At 38.3% G+C, this 16,555-nt stretch overlaps 2 protein-coding genes across 3 annotated transcripts; one reads left to right on the top strand and one right to left on the bottom strand.

The window, feature by feature from the left end:
* The first annotated feature begins 750 nt into the window (after window positions 1-750).
* Window positions 751-5,880, top strand: LOC104414632 (glycine-rich domain-containing protein 1). 2 transcript variants are annotated; one of them, XM_010025783.3, is made up of 8 exons: window positions 769-1,121; window positions 1,210-1,324; window positions 1,632-2,012; window positions 2,351-2,623; window positions 3,295-3,815; window positions 3,996-4,120; window positions 4,663-4,823; window positions 4,907-5,880. In XM_010025783.3, exons 1-8 carry the CDS (start codon window positions 961-963, stop codon window positions 5,450-5,452), a joined length of 2,283 nt encoding a protein of 760 aa, XP_010024085.2. In that variant the 5' UTR covers window positions 769-960; the 3' UTR covers window positions 5,453-5,880. The 2 variants fall into 2 exon arrangements, with proteins under 2 accessions (XP_039156677.1, XP_010024085.2); XM_039300743.1 differs by lacking the exon at window positions 4,907-5,880 and having other exon boundaries at window positions 751-1,121; window positions 4,658-4,806.
* Window positions 5,881-10,331: 4,451 nt separating this feature from the next.
* On the bottom strand, window positions 10,332-11,249 carry LOC104417296 (zinc finger protein 8). Its single transcript, XM_010028598.2, has one exon. The coding sequence runs from the start codon at window positions 11,247-11,249 to the stop codon at window positions 10,332-10,334; it is 918 nt and encodes a 305-aa protein (XP_010026900.2).
* Window positions 11,250-16,555: the final 5,306 nt, after the last annotated feature.

The following is a 16,555-nucleotide window of genomic DNA, read 5'->3' as shown; positions in this document are numbered from 1 at the left end:
TTTATAAAGGAGTATTGGAATTAGTGATCTTGTTCCATACATGATAAGGTGATGCGAAATCAAACCTACTTTTTAGGAACTGGAGTTCTTTTTTAGGGAGTTGTTGAATGTGAAATCCGTGGAGATCGCCGTGGCATGATTGCGCATGTGGCCTCATACATGTACCCGCTTCATTTGACAGAGAAAACATCTGAATAATTTATAAAACCTATAATATTGCTTCATCACCTGTCGAAGATCTCTTCCTTCTGCATCTGGGAAGTGCTCATTTGGCCATAAGAATTTGCTCCCTACTTTAATGAGCGCCTCGCTGTCTTGGCTATGTCATAATGGATAACCCACCTTATTTTAATCCCTTGAACAACCACTAACCAAAAAAGATGGTTTCTTGATCATTGAAAGGAATCCACGTGAAGAGAGAGAGCGAGGGAAGTCCGGCACTCACGCAATTTCTATTCTTTCCAAAGCAAAGAAGAAAGCATATAATTAAAAAGAGGATTAACCCTCCTGAATTAGCTAAGCGATAGATATTCATGTCTTTTGTTTCGTGTAGAAATGTCTAGAGTTTAGCCTTAAGCGTCAATCGAGGCGGTCTTCATTATAATCAAATGCGATGTTGAATTAAAGTTACTTTAGCCGCAATGGTCGATGTTATCGCAAGAGATTCAATCGATTGGGGAGTTGAAATCCGAGGATGAAAAAGCAACGAACGGTCTAAGCTCTTCTTGTAAGTACTCGCCAACACCTGAAAGCCGAAATCGGCCTGCCACGTGGCGAAGACCCTTTTCTTTCCCCATCTCTTGTCCCCCTGTTCGTTTACGACATTCCATTTTGCGCTTTCTCTCTTCCCAGCAGCACGACCGCAGACAGCCCCGCCCATCACCCGTTCACTGGAACTGCTCCATGTCTTGACAATCGTTGACCACGATCGGGTTAGATCTCGGCGCTGTCTGTGGAATCATGTCGGTGTCGAGAAGCCTCAGCGAAGTGTCCGAGAGAGACTCTGTGGGAGTGAGCTTGGATCTTGTTTCGGCGGTCCGGCGGAACATTGGGTTCTTGAGGACGGTGAACGAGTCGCTTTGGCTTCACGACAGACCCGCCATTGTTGAGGCCATCCGGAGGTGGAAAAAGTTCCCATCTTGAGCACTTTTCAAGTGGCCCGTGATCAAAGTTCCCATCTTGAAGCCATGGGTTCTCTTCTTTTTGCAGGTATGATGAGCTGTGGATGCCGTTGGTTGCTGAAATCTCAATGGGGTCGGCGCCTCCCGTGGTTCTTCCTCCTCTAGATATTGAATGGGTTTGGTTTTGTCATACACTGAACCCGGTAAGTTTCAGTTGATTTTACGATATGCTTTGATGACTCTGTTCTGTAATGAGTATGAAGGATTGAAGTGTATGGAGTTCGTGACCGTTTGTCAGTAGGTAACTTTGTGTGGAAAGTAATCTGATTTCGACTGCTTGTGCTGGTGTTCGTGGACGTCGCTCATGTGAAAACGAGGAGACTATCCAGTTAGAGTTTCCGTTAACTAGTTCATTCGTTCGAAACTTTGGATGTTCAATTAGATAATGTTAAGGCCTATCGAGATGCTGTCTAGTTTCGAAGTTTGATTATTTAAAGTCACTGCTTCCAGGTGAACTACGGGCAATACTGTGAATCAAGATTCTCGACGCTGATCGGTAAGCCGACCATCTTTAATGAAGAAAATGAAGAATATGCATTAAATAGATGCAGAGAAATCTGGATGCGCAGATACCCATCTGAGCCTTTTGAGAAAGAAGCCAATTCAGATTCCCCAATCCCGCTTGTGAGAAATGAAGATCTTTTGAGTGAAGTGTTGAAGCAAAGGATCTTGTATTCGAAGTTCTCGAAGCCCTACATGACTGAGATTATGTACCTGATAGCAGCGAGACAAAGATATAAGGGATTTTTGTATATCTTGTCGAGAGTTTCAGATAAGTGCAGCTGCTTCGTGCCTACTTGCGATATTCTCATCATGTGGCTAACTCATCAGGTGAGATTAATGGGTTCTATTTATTTCTTTAAGTTCTTGTTGGGTCACTGATGTTTAGATAAAGCGTTTTCTTGCATTTTTGTTTGGTAGAGAGATTCGGTTTAAGAAACTACTTATTTGTCTGCGACTGTGTTTGCATCTTCTAATATAAGATTTCTTTAGGATTATTTTCTCTTTCATATATAAATGACTAATTAAATACATCATGAAAATCGTTGTAAGATCTTGCAAACAAACAGAAACAGATGCTGAATTACCTTTTTCTTTCTTGTGGAAATGAATATACAAATAGCTGCATTATCTTACTAGAATTTCTGCTGTGGCAAATAATGATTCAGAGCTATCCAACAGTATATGCAGAAGACATGAAAGAAGCGGAGTGTGATGTCAGCAAGGTGGCAAGAGTGTGGGAAACTGTCGAGGAAGAAGAAGTGGAAGAAACCAAGAAGCTGTGGGAAGGAACGTTTGATCAACCTTATGAGAAAGCAGGAGGCCAGATCGCTTTGGACCAGGGAGGAGTACCCTTGTCTAAGCCACCAGTATACTGGGAAGTGTTTGGCACTGATGTCAACACCAGATACAAATCCTTGATGCCTAGATTCCTGCTTGAGGTGAGACTATTGTTTGATGCATCCCTTCCTCCATTGTTGTAGTGGTCATGGTCCATTGAGGTAGATTTACTCAAGTACTGAAGTCTAGGAGATGAAATTTTTTTGACACGAGGGGGTTAGTTTGCAAAATAATAGAGTTCTCTGCCTCTGCCTAGGCCAAGGTATGATTTGGAAAATTATGCAAGCATAGCTCGGCAAGAGCTTTGGTAACTTGGAATGATTCAGTTTGAGGGGGTTCATTTGTATTTGAATGCGGCGGTTAAAAGAATTAATTTCATATAGAGGCTTGTGGGATTGACTTGAGGGGCCAGGGAGCACCAGTTTTAATACGTCTATGGGCTTTACCATCAGATCCTTTCTCTTTATGAATCCACAGCAATAGGGCACAGATGTTATTGGTGGTTTAGAACGTTGTATAACGTCTTATATCCAACTTAACTCTGTTCAATTGAAGTGCGGTTCTAATGGGCATTGACAATCAGGATAGTGACAAGGTCTAAAAGTAGTTTCTTAAGTGGATTGTATATTAGGACAATTTGCTGAATCATGTGACTCAGGTTGTGTTGGCAGATGTTTGCTTTTATGCATCAAATGCTACCTGAGAAAGTGGTTAATAAGTAAGCTTACGCCTGACTAAAAAGCTGAAATTGCACTGACCGCACATATTCCAGGTCTGTGTGTTTGCGAGGCTCGGTCCAAAGATGAAGCTGATACAGGAGAAGATAACACGTAATTTTGTGCGTCTCTGCGCTGTACGATGCCACAAAGAGCTTAAGAGTGATAAGCCCCTATCCAGCATTTTGTATGATTCCTGGCAAATGGTTTGGCACCTCTACTGTGAGTTTGGAACCAGGGGTGTTAATCTTGAATTTCGTCATCGTGGTGGTCGCTGTTTCAAAGGAAGTAAGTTAAAGAATGCTGAGGCATTTCTTTGGAACGATTTACTGAGGGCACCGACTCTTACTTTAGGCAGAGAAGTTGAGCAAGGGGTTGGTATTTTTTCTTCTATAACTCCACCAGCTCAAGCTCCCTATCTGTTAAAATGTGTGCCAGATAGAGTCACTGATGATTCGGGAGCCATGATCTCCGATGAAATACTGAGGATGAACCATTATCGGCCTCAAGAAGGTCGATGGTTGTCAAGGACTGTTCTTGATCATGCAGGAAGAGAATGTTTTGTCGTGCGAATAAGGTAAAGTTCTGCTACTTTTCTGTGTATTGGGAGTATCAATCAGCTGCAAAACTAGTTATTCCTTGCTCATAATTTCATGCAATGTCATTGTAACAGTACTTCAGGTAGATTATGAAACCTGAGATTGCATGATTTCTTCTAGCTCCCAATGACTTAAGTTTTGACATTGTTGAATAAAAGGGTGGGAGGTGGCTTCTGGAGAAGAGGTGGCGAAAATCCATCAAATGTTAAGTGGGAAGACCGGATTACCGAGATACGTGAAGGTCCTTGGTCATATGTCGCTGGTTCCATCGGCAGAGCTCCTGGTATGTTCTTAAAACTTTTCCATTTTCTGTGTGTTATGAGTCCTGGTGTCATCTTTTAGCAGTCAATACCGTAATGCTGAGGAAACGGTCTTAGCCATACACTTGTACTTTTCAACCTTGCTGGTTTATGTCATTTCATAGTTCACTCTGATCTCTTGTCAACTTAAGGCCCATTTGACAGAGTTTTGCTTTGGCTAAAGTTAAAATTAGGATCACTCAAAGATAAGATTAATAAAAGAAAAGGTCTTTACAGTGAAGGAGCTACGACTTAGGTCTTCGCAAGCAAGTGACGTGACATGCGAGTAACAATACTTATCCCCCATGTTAACTTGTATTTCTGAGATACAATGTCAATGCTAAATTTTCAGCTGCATAAGTTGACAGTGAAAAATCCTTTATGGGTATAAATTTGAGAACTGGGTAGCTGGGAGCTTGTGCCGATATTCTCTTCTATGCCCTAATGGGGACTCGAGCAATTTTTCTTACTCATGTATTCCTCGTTGTTGAAGGATCCTGAAACAAATTGCTATTATCTAGTGCAGCAAAAGTAGTGGGTACAGCTTTGCCAAAAGAGCCTCCAGAGCAGTGGGATGCTGCGTGGCAGTTTTCCTCTGGAGATGAACTGATGCTGCGATTGGAATCATCAACATCAAAATCGGGCCTCTCATTTTCTTTGAGAAATCAAACGTCTTCTGATTCATCAGTAAGGCCAGAAACATTTTTGAGATTTACAATCTTCAGGCACATATTGGTTTGAATTTTCAGGCAAATATGCACCAATTTCAGGTGAAGTTGTTGATAGGCCGGAGAATGCAATACAAAGTCAAGAAAGTCAACCCCAAGAGTGATGCTGAAGAAACAGAGCTGGACGATAAAGGAGATGAAGGCCTGGACTTGGACGAAGAAGAACTGGACTTTGTAACGGTGGTTCGTCTCACCGAGGAACACCCAACAGGAAGAGCAACTGCTCTTATAAACTGGAAGCTATTGGCGGTGGAGTTCATACCTGAGGAGGATGCGGTTTTTGTCCTTCTTCTTTGCATTTCGATTGTGCGGAGCTTGTCCGAGATGAGAAAGGAAGACTTGGGGAAATTGCTCATTAGGAGGAGAGTGAAGGAAGCGAAGCCTGGAGCCCGGAACTGGGGATCGGTAATACTTCACCCCTCTCCTGCTTGTTCTACTCCTGTTTCGCCGTTCCTTCAGCCTTGGCATTGGAATGCCAAAGTGGTATTGGCATCTGATGGGGCTGATAGCTTAACGAGGCAACCAAGCTTTATTAATTCGGGGGCGGAAGGCAGTGATGCATTGTACAAGAGAGGGATCATGCCATGAGCAAGCATTCAAGAGCAAGCGCGAGGAGTGGAGAGAAATATCCAGAGCTTGCACGGTTAGTGTTCAGTGATGCTTCACTTCGATTCTGTGTAGTATGATGTCTCATACCATATATGCATCACTTTGGAAATAATGAAGGTGTATTATAGACAGAAGAAAGAAGAGATTAGTTAGGTACTCGCGATGGTCTTGCTTGGATTAAATTATCTTTTGCTCATTTTTTGATGTTAAGTATCATTTGGTGATGTGTTCAGCTGGTGTGATCGTGTAAATTTGAGTTAAAAGGGTTCGTTGTATAGTGTTTTTCATGACATAGTCGAGTAACTTGGAGTTGATTGTAAGAGGCCGACAGATCAACGATCAAATAAGGCAATCTCGTGCTATAGTTTTGTAAAATTCAGATGCAAAATTGATTGGATACATGTCAAGCGGACAGTAGATCTGGCTTATTGTACCGAATGGATGGATCACTTACGTGATTTGTCTCTCTTTAGGGTCTGGATATCACTTGTTATAAGGGGGAAAAAAGATGTAATGCAATTCGCTGATCGTCACTTTTCAATTGAACTGATGCTAGATTATGATTAGATTCTCATTATACACGCTTTTAAAAGTCTAAAACCTACTTGGCCTTGTTATCATAACTTAAGAGCAAACATTAACTTAGGAGTCATGCCTCAGATCAACTATTTCAACAAGTTACAATATTAACAAATAACAATCTCCTAAGTCTCATCAGCATCCTTTTCTGCTAATCAAAGATTATGAAAAAAGAAAGAAAGATGAAAGCTTGCCGCTCGTTATGTTCTTATACATATCACATAACATATGATTTAGAACGAATGCAGAAGTCGCTCACTTCACTCTTGTACGAGGCTAGCAAAATTTTCATATAATGTGATCATATAGGGCGGAGCTAAGGCAGTAAAACCTCTTTTCTTAACCTGGGTTGAAAGTAGGGGGCGTTTGTTTTCATTTTCTTTTTATGTTTTTAAACAACTTTTCTGTTTTTTTTGTTCCTGGGAACAAAAAAAAAGGAATATAAACGCGTTTGGGTGCGTTTTTGTTTTCCAAAATTGTTTTTTTTTGTTCCCGAAACACATCTGTGGAAATGCAAAAACAAGAAAAAAAAAATTGTTTCTTGTTTCAAACAGATTTTAGAAACACATTTCTTCTTCTTTTTTTTTTTTCTTTGGCCGGTCGGCCTCGGCTTGGCCAGGCGGCGACCGCCGTCGGGGCGGCGACGCCGAGGCGCGACGCCGAGGGCTTGGGGACGGCATGACTCGCCGGCTGGGGGGCATACTCGCCGCCGCCCTTCGCCTCGAGGCTCGGCGCGTTTAGCCGGGCGAGCTCGAGCTCGCCTTGTGATCCCGGGCGAGCCCGCCTCGCCCGGCGGCCGGGCGAGGCTCGGCGTCGCCGGGCCACCGCCAAGTTGGTTCCTAGCGGTGGTCCCGTGAGGCCGAGCCTTGCCGGCCGGGCGAGGCTCGGGCCGGGCGAGCTCGATCTCACCAGATCCGGCGAGGCTCGGCCTTGCCGGGCCACCGCCAGTCGGCGTCGTCAAGCGGTGGCCCGGCGACGCCGAGTCTCGCCGTGGCTGGGCGAGGGGCCGCCGGCCAAAAGAAAAAAAAAAGAAATAAGAAATAAGAAAGAAAATAGAAAAAATATTAAAAAATAAAAGAAATAAAAAAATTATAAAATTTACCAAACGTGTTTCTGTTTATTTTTATTCCCGGAACAAGTTTACCAAACGCGTTTTTTGTTCAAAAATTATAAACACTTTTTTCTATTTCGCTCCCTAACAATTTTTAAACAGAAATATTACCAAACGTAGCCTTGATTTCTAAGAGACCCACTAAAACCCATCTTGTTTGGGCTTTTCTCTTTATAATCCATTATGACCCATATTTTAAGCCCGATGCCGATCCACATATAATCTACTTTTATAAATATGAAAAAAAAAATATGAGTTTATGATCCATTTTGACATTACTAATGAGGAGCTCGGTCGGGTCGTGAGCTAGGACTTCACATGGTGTATGGCAATGTAGAGACGTGGGTGGGCGCCACACTAAAGAATAAGAACACATGGGTGGACGAGTTATGAATGGCAGAGTGAAGGTAGCAGTGAGGCAAAGGATGGTTGTTGATCTTGCCCTGGCGAAGGGAAGCATCTGCAAGATGTCCGTCCAATTGAAGAATGCGCAAACGTTAAGTCGGAGTTGTTCTACACTGATGTTTCTATGCTCCTTCGAGTTTCAGTCATATCTCGTTGAGATTATGTGCATTTTGTCATAATCTTCTTACCAAGTCTCGTATAGTATAACGTTTATTTTGTGATCAATCGCTGGCTAAGCAACCCATAAATGTTTTGAGAGCTTTTATTTTGTTGGTGTTGCTTATCCAACCGCTGATCAATCCATGTTGCATCTGGAGCTTTTAGTGATTTTACTATTGAGGTCATTCCACCATAAGCCTCCAAAAGAAAGGGCCAGTTGAGAAAACAACAGCTGATGTTATGAACCATGAGTACCTTTCTACCTTCAGCTCCTTGATCTGCACTTATATCAGCAACACCAACAACTTCTTCAAGAGCGACCTCCTACGTATCAGCTAATCATTTTCTTAGTCGGTCCTTTTTTCCAAATTTTTATGGTGGAATGACCTTAGAAGTAGATTTACTAGATGATGAGAAAATTGATTGCCTGATAAAGATACTAGTAGTGGTTTATAGTTTTTTGAAATTTTAATGTGTGATGATATTATCCTTAAGGTATAATTTGTCCCATTATTATTGCTACAGGATTTAAAAGAAATATACTTTCAGGATATATATCAAAATAACAAAGAAACGAGTTCAATAATTGTTCAATTTTCCTTTTGGAATTTCAACTTGAACGTGCTTGTCATATTTGTGTGAGCAAAGAGAAGAAAAGAGAATGCTATGAAAAAAGTGAAAGTTGTTATGATAGTTAATGTGTAATTTTATCATATTGAGAGATAACCAAATAGTACATCTTTTGAGAATATATTTCCTATCAAATCATCATCACTTTTCAAGATCAACAGTCACTCCTCTTCATGTCAACAGCAATAACATCTTCTTTTCTTAATTATTTATAGGTAACAAACTATTTCGATACTAAAACTCTCTATATAAGAACGGATGCTCCTACAATCTCTAGAAATCATTCCTGAATTGCTTGGTCAGCATTTGATCACAAAATAAAAGATCACATCCATTAATTTATTGTTATACAGTATGAGATTTTATATCAAGATTACAACAAAATACACATTTAATTTCAACGAGATATGACTAAAACTCGAAGGAGCATAGAAGCATCCATATAAGCAATAACATACACTTTTGAGCCCCGGAATGTTGATGATGCAACATTGATACAGGTATATTTAGTATGCAACAACTCAAACTCTTCACGTTTGTGCTTTCTTCAATTGAATGAACATTTTGAAGAACGCTTCCCTTCGCCAGGGCAAAGATCAACAACCATCCGTTGCCTCACCGACACCTTCATGCCCCCAACCATAACCCGACCCCCAAAACCATCCACACAAGTGTTCTTGTTTCTTAGAGGCAGCGCGGCACTTACTCACATCTCCACATTACTCATGTGCCATACGAAGTGCTAGCCCATGACCCGAGTTCCCTCATCAACTCGGCTAGTGATTCATGGAGTCCCCCATTCTAGTAACAATTAAGGAGAAAATTGCTAAGAATTGGAGTTCAGATAGAGTCAAGTATGAATCACTAAAATTGTATTGCATAAAAATGAGTCAATATAAGTTAAACGAGTTAATTTTGGTTGGACCATTTTCAATCCAATCCAATCTCAACTGGAACCCTATTTGACAGGTCTAAGTGATTAACACAAACTCCAATTCTTAGCAATTTTCTCATGCATATTTGATCGAGACACGTTATTGCATAAGCTCGGTCTATGATGGCCCAAGTGATATGAGCCTCAAGATAATTTGGCCAAGGATTTGATCACCAAAGTAAGACAACCATGACATAAAATCACACAAATACCGGAAATGCTGTCCGAACTTAAGAAATAGTAAATAAATAAGGTTTGATATGCAGTCACAAACATGTCAATCTCAATATTGGCGTAGGGGAATATAAAATAGTCAAGATATTCAACTCACTAAAGTCAAACTTACGTGTGTGGACAGCAAATATAAAGGAGAAAAAATCCAACCACAGCTCTCCATTTTTTTCTTTTGTCATTACCCGTTCTATACAGTTTGATTGTTCAAGATAAGTAATTTAAGTGAAATTTTAGCAAATTTTAGGAGACATAAATATGTATATGGTGTATTATTCTGTTTATTAATATGATAATCCTCCCCTGAACTAATTGTGTGTTCTTCAGTTTCGGAACATACCGATTCAAAGTCTGAATTTATAAGCCATCCGTAGGCATCATTGCATTCGGACAATAAGAATTTCTTTAGTTAATTAAGTACGATTTGGGTAAAGTATGAGATCAGAAGACGAAGTGTACGAAACCTTCCCATCAATAAGATACAATTCTCAGTAATCGTGCGATCTTCCGGTCATTAATTAATTTGGCTCAGTAGACGTCCCTGGAAACAAACTCCAAGTTCAAACCTCACCAGGATGCAATTAGCAAATGATCAGTGATTCATTGGAGACACTTGAATATCCATATATTGAGTCAAATAAAGCTATGAACATTCATCAAGCGCACATGACATATCCACAAAGCTTATTCAATAAGCTGTAACCCCTGTTCTTTAACATCTCAAGCAAGAAAACATATGAAAAAAAATTAAAGAACCAAAACGAATGAGCAAAGAACATTTACTAAGAAAAGAAGAAATAATCGCATCATCAAAGCTTGAGAGTCAAGTCAATTCCGGATGGATCAGAACCGTCACTTTGAGGCACTTCTTCTTCTGGATGATCACCTTCTTTCTTCATTGGTCTGTTATTATCCTGACGTACATCGACTTGAGCTTGGTGCACTACAAAGCTAGCGCTTCCATCAAAAGAAGTAGCAGGAGGAGGAGGAGGAGGAGGAGGAGGAGGAGGAGGAGGCTCGCCAAGCCCAGAGGCACCACCATATGCTTGAAGACTCTCGACCCTCGTCCGGTCCAAAGGCGGTCTCGAATTCGGGTTCACGCCGGACACTTGCCTTAGACCCCCGAACCGGTACCCTGGAAGCACGGATGACGGGTAAGAAGGCTTGTGAATCATCGACTCGTGGCGGATCCCGAGCGCCCTTCCTATACTCCCATATAGAGGCATTTGGGGAACACCCGAGTAATAATACGACATGTGCGGGTGAACCCCGAGCAGATCAGCTTCCATCCCCTTGCGCTGTTTGGCGAGCGCCCGCTCTTGCTTGTGCGCGTTCTGATGCCCACCCAAAGCCTGCGAGGTAGAGAACTCTCGCTTGCAAAAGTTGCATGCGAAAACCCTGGCTTTTGGGACCTTGCAATTCTCATCTGTCGATGATTCGCCGCTCTTCCTAGCATTGGATGGCAAGCCTTGGTTGAAGAGCTTGAGGTCTAGGTCGGTTGACCTAACGCCTCCGTCATCGTCGTCATCGATGGGTATCTCCTGATTCGCCGCATGATGGTGAGGGGCAGGTTTGGGCTTGGCTTCGGCTTCGGCTTCGGCTTCGGCGGTCTTTTCATTCATGGTCAATCTGTTCTTGGCCTTGTGACGATGATTATCACAAGCTAGGGTTTCTCCAGAAGCTGCTGAGATGCTGGGGCCTTCTGAAGGGCATGGCACAATCGCCATTGAATGAAAAGATCTTTTGACCTTGCAAGCTTATGAAAGCAAGGGTTCAGTCTATTTAGGAAAAAATAAGTTGGACAATCAATCCTTTTCATTTATGGCAAAGAATCTCCTCTCATAGTTAATGACTCAAACCCAGTTCATACATATATCGAGCAAGATATCAAAGATGTAGACTGGTCATGTTATTTTACCAAATATATCTTGAACTTCCCTTCGACTTGCTCAAACAATTGATTATAAAAACGGTAAAAATATGGTAAAAATATGGTTCTATGGTTGTGAAATACCCACCAACTCATGCGTTTAATGTATGTTTGATTAGGGCATATCTCCACATTAAATATATGTGCCGACCAGTTGCATCTTCTACATATAGCAATGAAAATATAAGGGAACACTTAAAAAGTATGTTCACTTTAGGCATGCAATGTATGGAAAAGGCATATAGAAAGACATTTAAGGTACAAAGATATTATTTGATTCAAAATTGTCTAGTTCTAATAATTTGGTAGGTACATTCCACAAATCGTTGCCTTAATTATGCTTTTCCAAATTATGGAACCAAGATTTAGTTCGTGTGGTCACTTCGATATATGGTATATACAAATTAATTTATTGATCGAGTCGAGTAAAACTACAATCAAGAACTATTTGACTCTAGTTGAAAAGAGTTCATCACTAACACTAAAGTTTAGATCGTGCAAAATTAACTTTTGTACATACATAGAAAATCATTCATGTATTTCCTTTCAATTGGATTGTGTAACCATACCATGCTTATTTATTATGAACTTCATAGCAATCCACATCTCTTCATTAACTCTTTTAAAATTAGGAAAAAAAGTAAATAGAATCAGATTACTTCATATTTATGGCACGGCCCCTTCCATTAATATATTTGTTAATCCTATCCTCACAAAATATTACATATCCCTACCTTAGTTCCTTCTTTAATAGGGCTTTCCCGACCTTGTTCATTAAGAAATGTACCAAATTGGCAAATAAGATAAAATCAAGTCCTTGAATCATATGCGAGATATTTTCACGATAAGGACCTCTCCAGCCTAAGATTTTTCCCAAGTATAAATCATGGTCCAACTTTTCCAGATAAATTTCTTCTGATTATCCGATCAATCATATCTTTTAGTCATATAAAAAAAAAGTAAAAAAGATTCCTCTTGTGCAATATTAGCTCGTGATGACTTCAAGGCTGACCGAATTGGCAAATATTGCCGGAAAAGAAACCACCTTTTGAACATGGGCCAAGCCCTCCTATATATAGTAAGAGTTGAGTGTTTAGACGGCGAATATTATTGCAAGAGTCACTAAGATTCATGTTGGAATGGAACCTTAATTCAATTTTTAGGTTTGTTGCATTCTCCTTTCATCATTTTGAACTCAAACCAAGTTCACAAATATAGAATATGATAACTGGCGTGCAACGCACGTGCTTATTATGGCAGCAAGACGGCAATATCAAAGGGAATTTTGTTCGAAATTTTCTGCTTTGACTCAATTTGAATAAGCCTCAATTAATGTCATTGTGGCATACGAATTTTTTTACATTAATTGATAATATTTGGTATATCAAGATAGTCATCAATTGACTTGGATTTTTTTGATCAAAATGTTTAAAATTTCAATTAGGTTACAAAATTGTGTGACGTAGAAAAAGATTGAAAGATACCTTCCCTGTTCATGATTTTTTGAAACGCGATTCCTTACGAGGAGTCATAATTGAAGGAAATAAATTAAAAATATGTGTTTACGAAATATTAGTTGATTATATGAACAATGGTTAAAAAGCTATCGTACTTAATTTTTCCCAACGGAACCAATATACTCCGAAAGACGCATAGGATATTTTCAAAGTTGAGATTTATTGAGTTAAGATTTTCCTAATGTCCGAGAGCTTTTACTAATGATTTTAGTGGGGTCTTTTGACTTAGCGATGTTAGAACATATACCAATTTCCTTGTTTATATACCGCAATGTAAGATATCATCCGAAATTGCCTAATATCGTCATATTTTTTTTATCCAAATCACTTGTCACCGAAATAGCAATCCACATTATCTTAATTTGTGCCATTGAACTTAACCCCTAAAATGGCATCATGCATGACAATTTATCTTGACCATCGGGTGAAAATAAAAAAAGAAAAGAATAAAACGATTCCATTCCTCCTATTGAACGAACCAAAACTCCTGCATCTCCACTTCTTTAAGTTTAGTCGCTCTTACCTGCCAATCTTCAATAAAGAAAGACAAGCTTTAACTCAACTTTCAACCAAGTCCAAATATGTCCAATTTGTGTTGCCTTAAGTTTTTACATTCACCCATAAGTGTCTTACAAGGTAAATTCATGGACTTGTTTTTTCTATTGAACTAATTTTGATTTTAAAGAGTGAGGATTGTTTAAATTTTCATATTGTTTGTTTTTCTTTCAAGGTAATTAGAGCTTTGATTTGTTCCAATCAGGGTAAGTTAAGAACCTAATGGACTAAGTTGGATTGATTTACTTGATACTCTTGATCTTGTTTGGTTGTTGCTTGCTCATTTAATTTAAATTTCAATTTGAAGTTTAGTTGGGCTTCAAGATTGGCATGTTGAGGTATGGTGATTTCTTGCCTGAATTGAAATAGATAGGGTTTATTTCATCTTGAATGGGAAAAAGTGATAAAATGGTAAAACTAGACCCAAATAGGCATTCTAGTAATTTTTTGTATGTCTAGGTCCAGAAGATTTCTGAAATTGACAATAATTTTTTATAGTGATATTTTATAATTCAAAATTTTAATTAGTGTGATATTAAGTTAGATTAATAAAAGGAAATCAAATCAGTTCAAAATAACTAGTTTTGAAGTTTTAGAAGCAACTTTGTAATTACGCCAAGTTGGGGGACTAATCTACAAAACTAAAAATGTTGGGGGCACTTCACAACATTAGAAACCTCACGGTAATAGATAGTTAAGTGAATTTTAAAATAATTGCTTAATCCATATAATATATTGAACTAGTCAATTTGAACTAAATTGCACAATTAATAGTAGGCAGTTTTGATAATTTTAGGGGTGTAGACATTGCAAGTACCAAAACTTGGCATAGAATGGACACTTAGAGCATGCATGATAACATTTTTGGAACAGTCAATTTTTGACAAGAAATTGATTTCTCAATTTCTATTTTTTGGGCGGGTTTCTGAGCAAAGAAAAACGTTTGATAACGACTCAAAATTTTTTGTTCTGGAAAAATAATTCGTTTGATAACAGAATAAAATTTCTATTTCTAGGGGGGCAGTGACAGGCATCTAGTGGTGGGTGTCTGGTAGCGAGCGGGCGGGGGGGCAATGATGAGAGTAAATGATGAGAAGAGTTTTCATTTCTCACTTTTATTTCAGAAATAAAAAAGCTAAAAATTTAGCTTCTAATTTTTCCGTAAAAGCTATTTCTAAAATAGAAATCTACTACAAAAATAGAAAAATGAAATTGAAATTGCATTACGAAACAGATTTTTGTTTCAAACATATTTCAAAGAATAGAAAAACAAAGAAATAGAGAAACAAAAATTTTGTCATTCGTATTCTTAAATGTCGAAAGTTTCAAAAGGTACACATAAGTACTAAAATTGGAGAAAAATGGAACACTAAGGTCAACGGTGAGAAATTCTGGTCAAACGACTGACATAGCATTTTCCTGTGACTTTTTATTTTTTATTGATGTGGCAATTTAAAAAAAAAAACAATACATGTGGCAATTTTTTTTTTTTTAAAAAAAAAATCAATTTTAAATATAAATATTTTAATAATAAATTAAAAATAAAAAAATTATTTTTAAAAAAGGAAACAATAGGTTCGGCAAGGGTCTCCACAACCCTCATCGCCGCGACCCCATTTTCGCCCGAAAGGTTGCCGGGCCATGAGCAATGGCCAACAACCCTAGCCTACCATTTGTGAGGGTCGCCGACCCTCACCTAGATCGTTGGCTGCTGGCTTAGGTGGGGTCATTTGGAAGTTCTGGCACTTAAATATTCATTCATGCCAAGTTTTAGCAATTGTAATGTACTTTTCCTGATAATTTTATAATATTTATGACGTGTTTATAGTGTAAATGAAATATTTCTTATGTTTTAGATAACAAATGAATGACTTTAAGTACTCAATTTAATTATTATGACTTGATTAAGTGAAGATGGGAAGTTAGGGGTAAAAGTTGTAACATGAGGGATTTTATTGGGGGCAATTATGTAATTCTTGAAATCTAGAATAATAGGAAATCGGTTTTACAATGATTAAGGTGAATTTAATCAAACATGGTCTTAATAATGAAAAATGTATGAATTATTTAAATTATAGAAATGTCAATTCTCTTAGGAAAAATTCATCTAAATGATTTATGAATTTGCATTAGTTCTCTACTAAATGATGATAACATGGTGTTCAGAGGATTAAAATTTATATGTTGAAGTGCACATAATTATTTGATTATTATTTATACGAAAAATGCAAAAGAGATTAGTGTGTTATTATTTGTAATTGTTATTATTGCAAAATGTGTCCCTTGTTATGTGTTAATGATTTGCATATCAAATGATGATTGTTTATTAGTGATTTTGCAAATGATAATAAATAGATATTTGGTTATATTAGTTATACGGGGAATATATAAAAAAAAATAGAATGATATTATCTGAGCTATTTCTATATGATTGAACATGGTAATTACGATGCAATAATAATTTGTATATCAATGACATTGTGTGATGAAGGCTATTGCCCATGGCCCATTGATGAGAGGGCAAATTCCCTTGCATAAATACGTGTATAAGACTATAGGGAAAAAATAGATGTTTTGCAATTAAGACGAGTATTTACAAGGTTGAGGGGATAAGAAGTCTAGAGAATTATACATGATAAGATATGGCTTGTGTAGCTTGTGACGTAATTTTATGAAATTACTATTATCATGTGATTGTACAATGGTGTATTTTCCCCCAAAAGTCGGTGGTGATTATATCTTATTGGTTGAGTGAATCGTGTACATTGATGAGTTATTTTATAGTATCCGCGCATCATGGAGCTAGTACATTCATTTGCATGCATTTGAATGATAAATTGAATATTATTTATAGCTTGTATTTTTGTTCATTGCATATATGACTGTAATCATTTGCTGATAATGTATGACTTACATCTTAAATAAACTTTAGTAATAAGTTTGGAAAGAGCATATGAATATTTGTTGTTTTTAGGATAACATTATAAAAAATCAAAACTATACATTTTATAACATAAAGACCTCAAATGTT

The sequence above is a fragment of the Eucalyptus grandis genome, chromosome 8 (assembly GCF_016545825.1).
Source record: "Eucalyptus grandis isolate ANBG69807.140 chromosome 8, ASM1654582v1, whole genome shotgun sequence".
In the NCBI taxonomy this organism is placed as follows: Eukaryota; Viridiplantae; Streptophyta; class Magnoliopsida; order Myrtales; family Myrtaceae; genus Eucalyptus; species Eucalyptus grandis.
Note: the sequence above shows the minus strand (reverse complement) of the source record. Positions and strands in the feature narration are given on the sequence as shown.

Bases quoted from the DNA above. Each gene is read 5' to 3' on its own strand.
- LOC104417296 (XM_010028598.2), bottom strand. From the start codon at position 11,249: ATGGCGATTGTGCCATGCCCTTCAGAAGGCCCCAGCATCTCAGCAGCT.
- LOC104414632 (XM_010025783.3), top strand. From the start codon at position 961: ATGTCGGTGTCGAGAAGCCTCAGCGAAGTGTCCGAGAGAGACTCTGTG. The intron at 3,816-3,995 runs GTAAAGTTCTGC...GTTGAATAAAAG, and splicing joins TGTTTTGTCGTGCGAATAAG to GGTGGGAGGTGGCTTCTGGA. The intron at 4,121-4,662 runs GTATGTTCTTAA...TATCTAGTGCAG, and splicing joins TTCCATCGGCAGAGCTCCTG to CAAAAGTAGTGGGTACAGCT.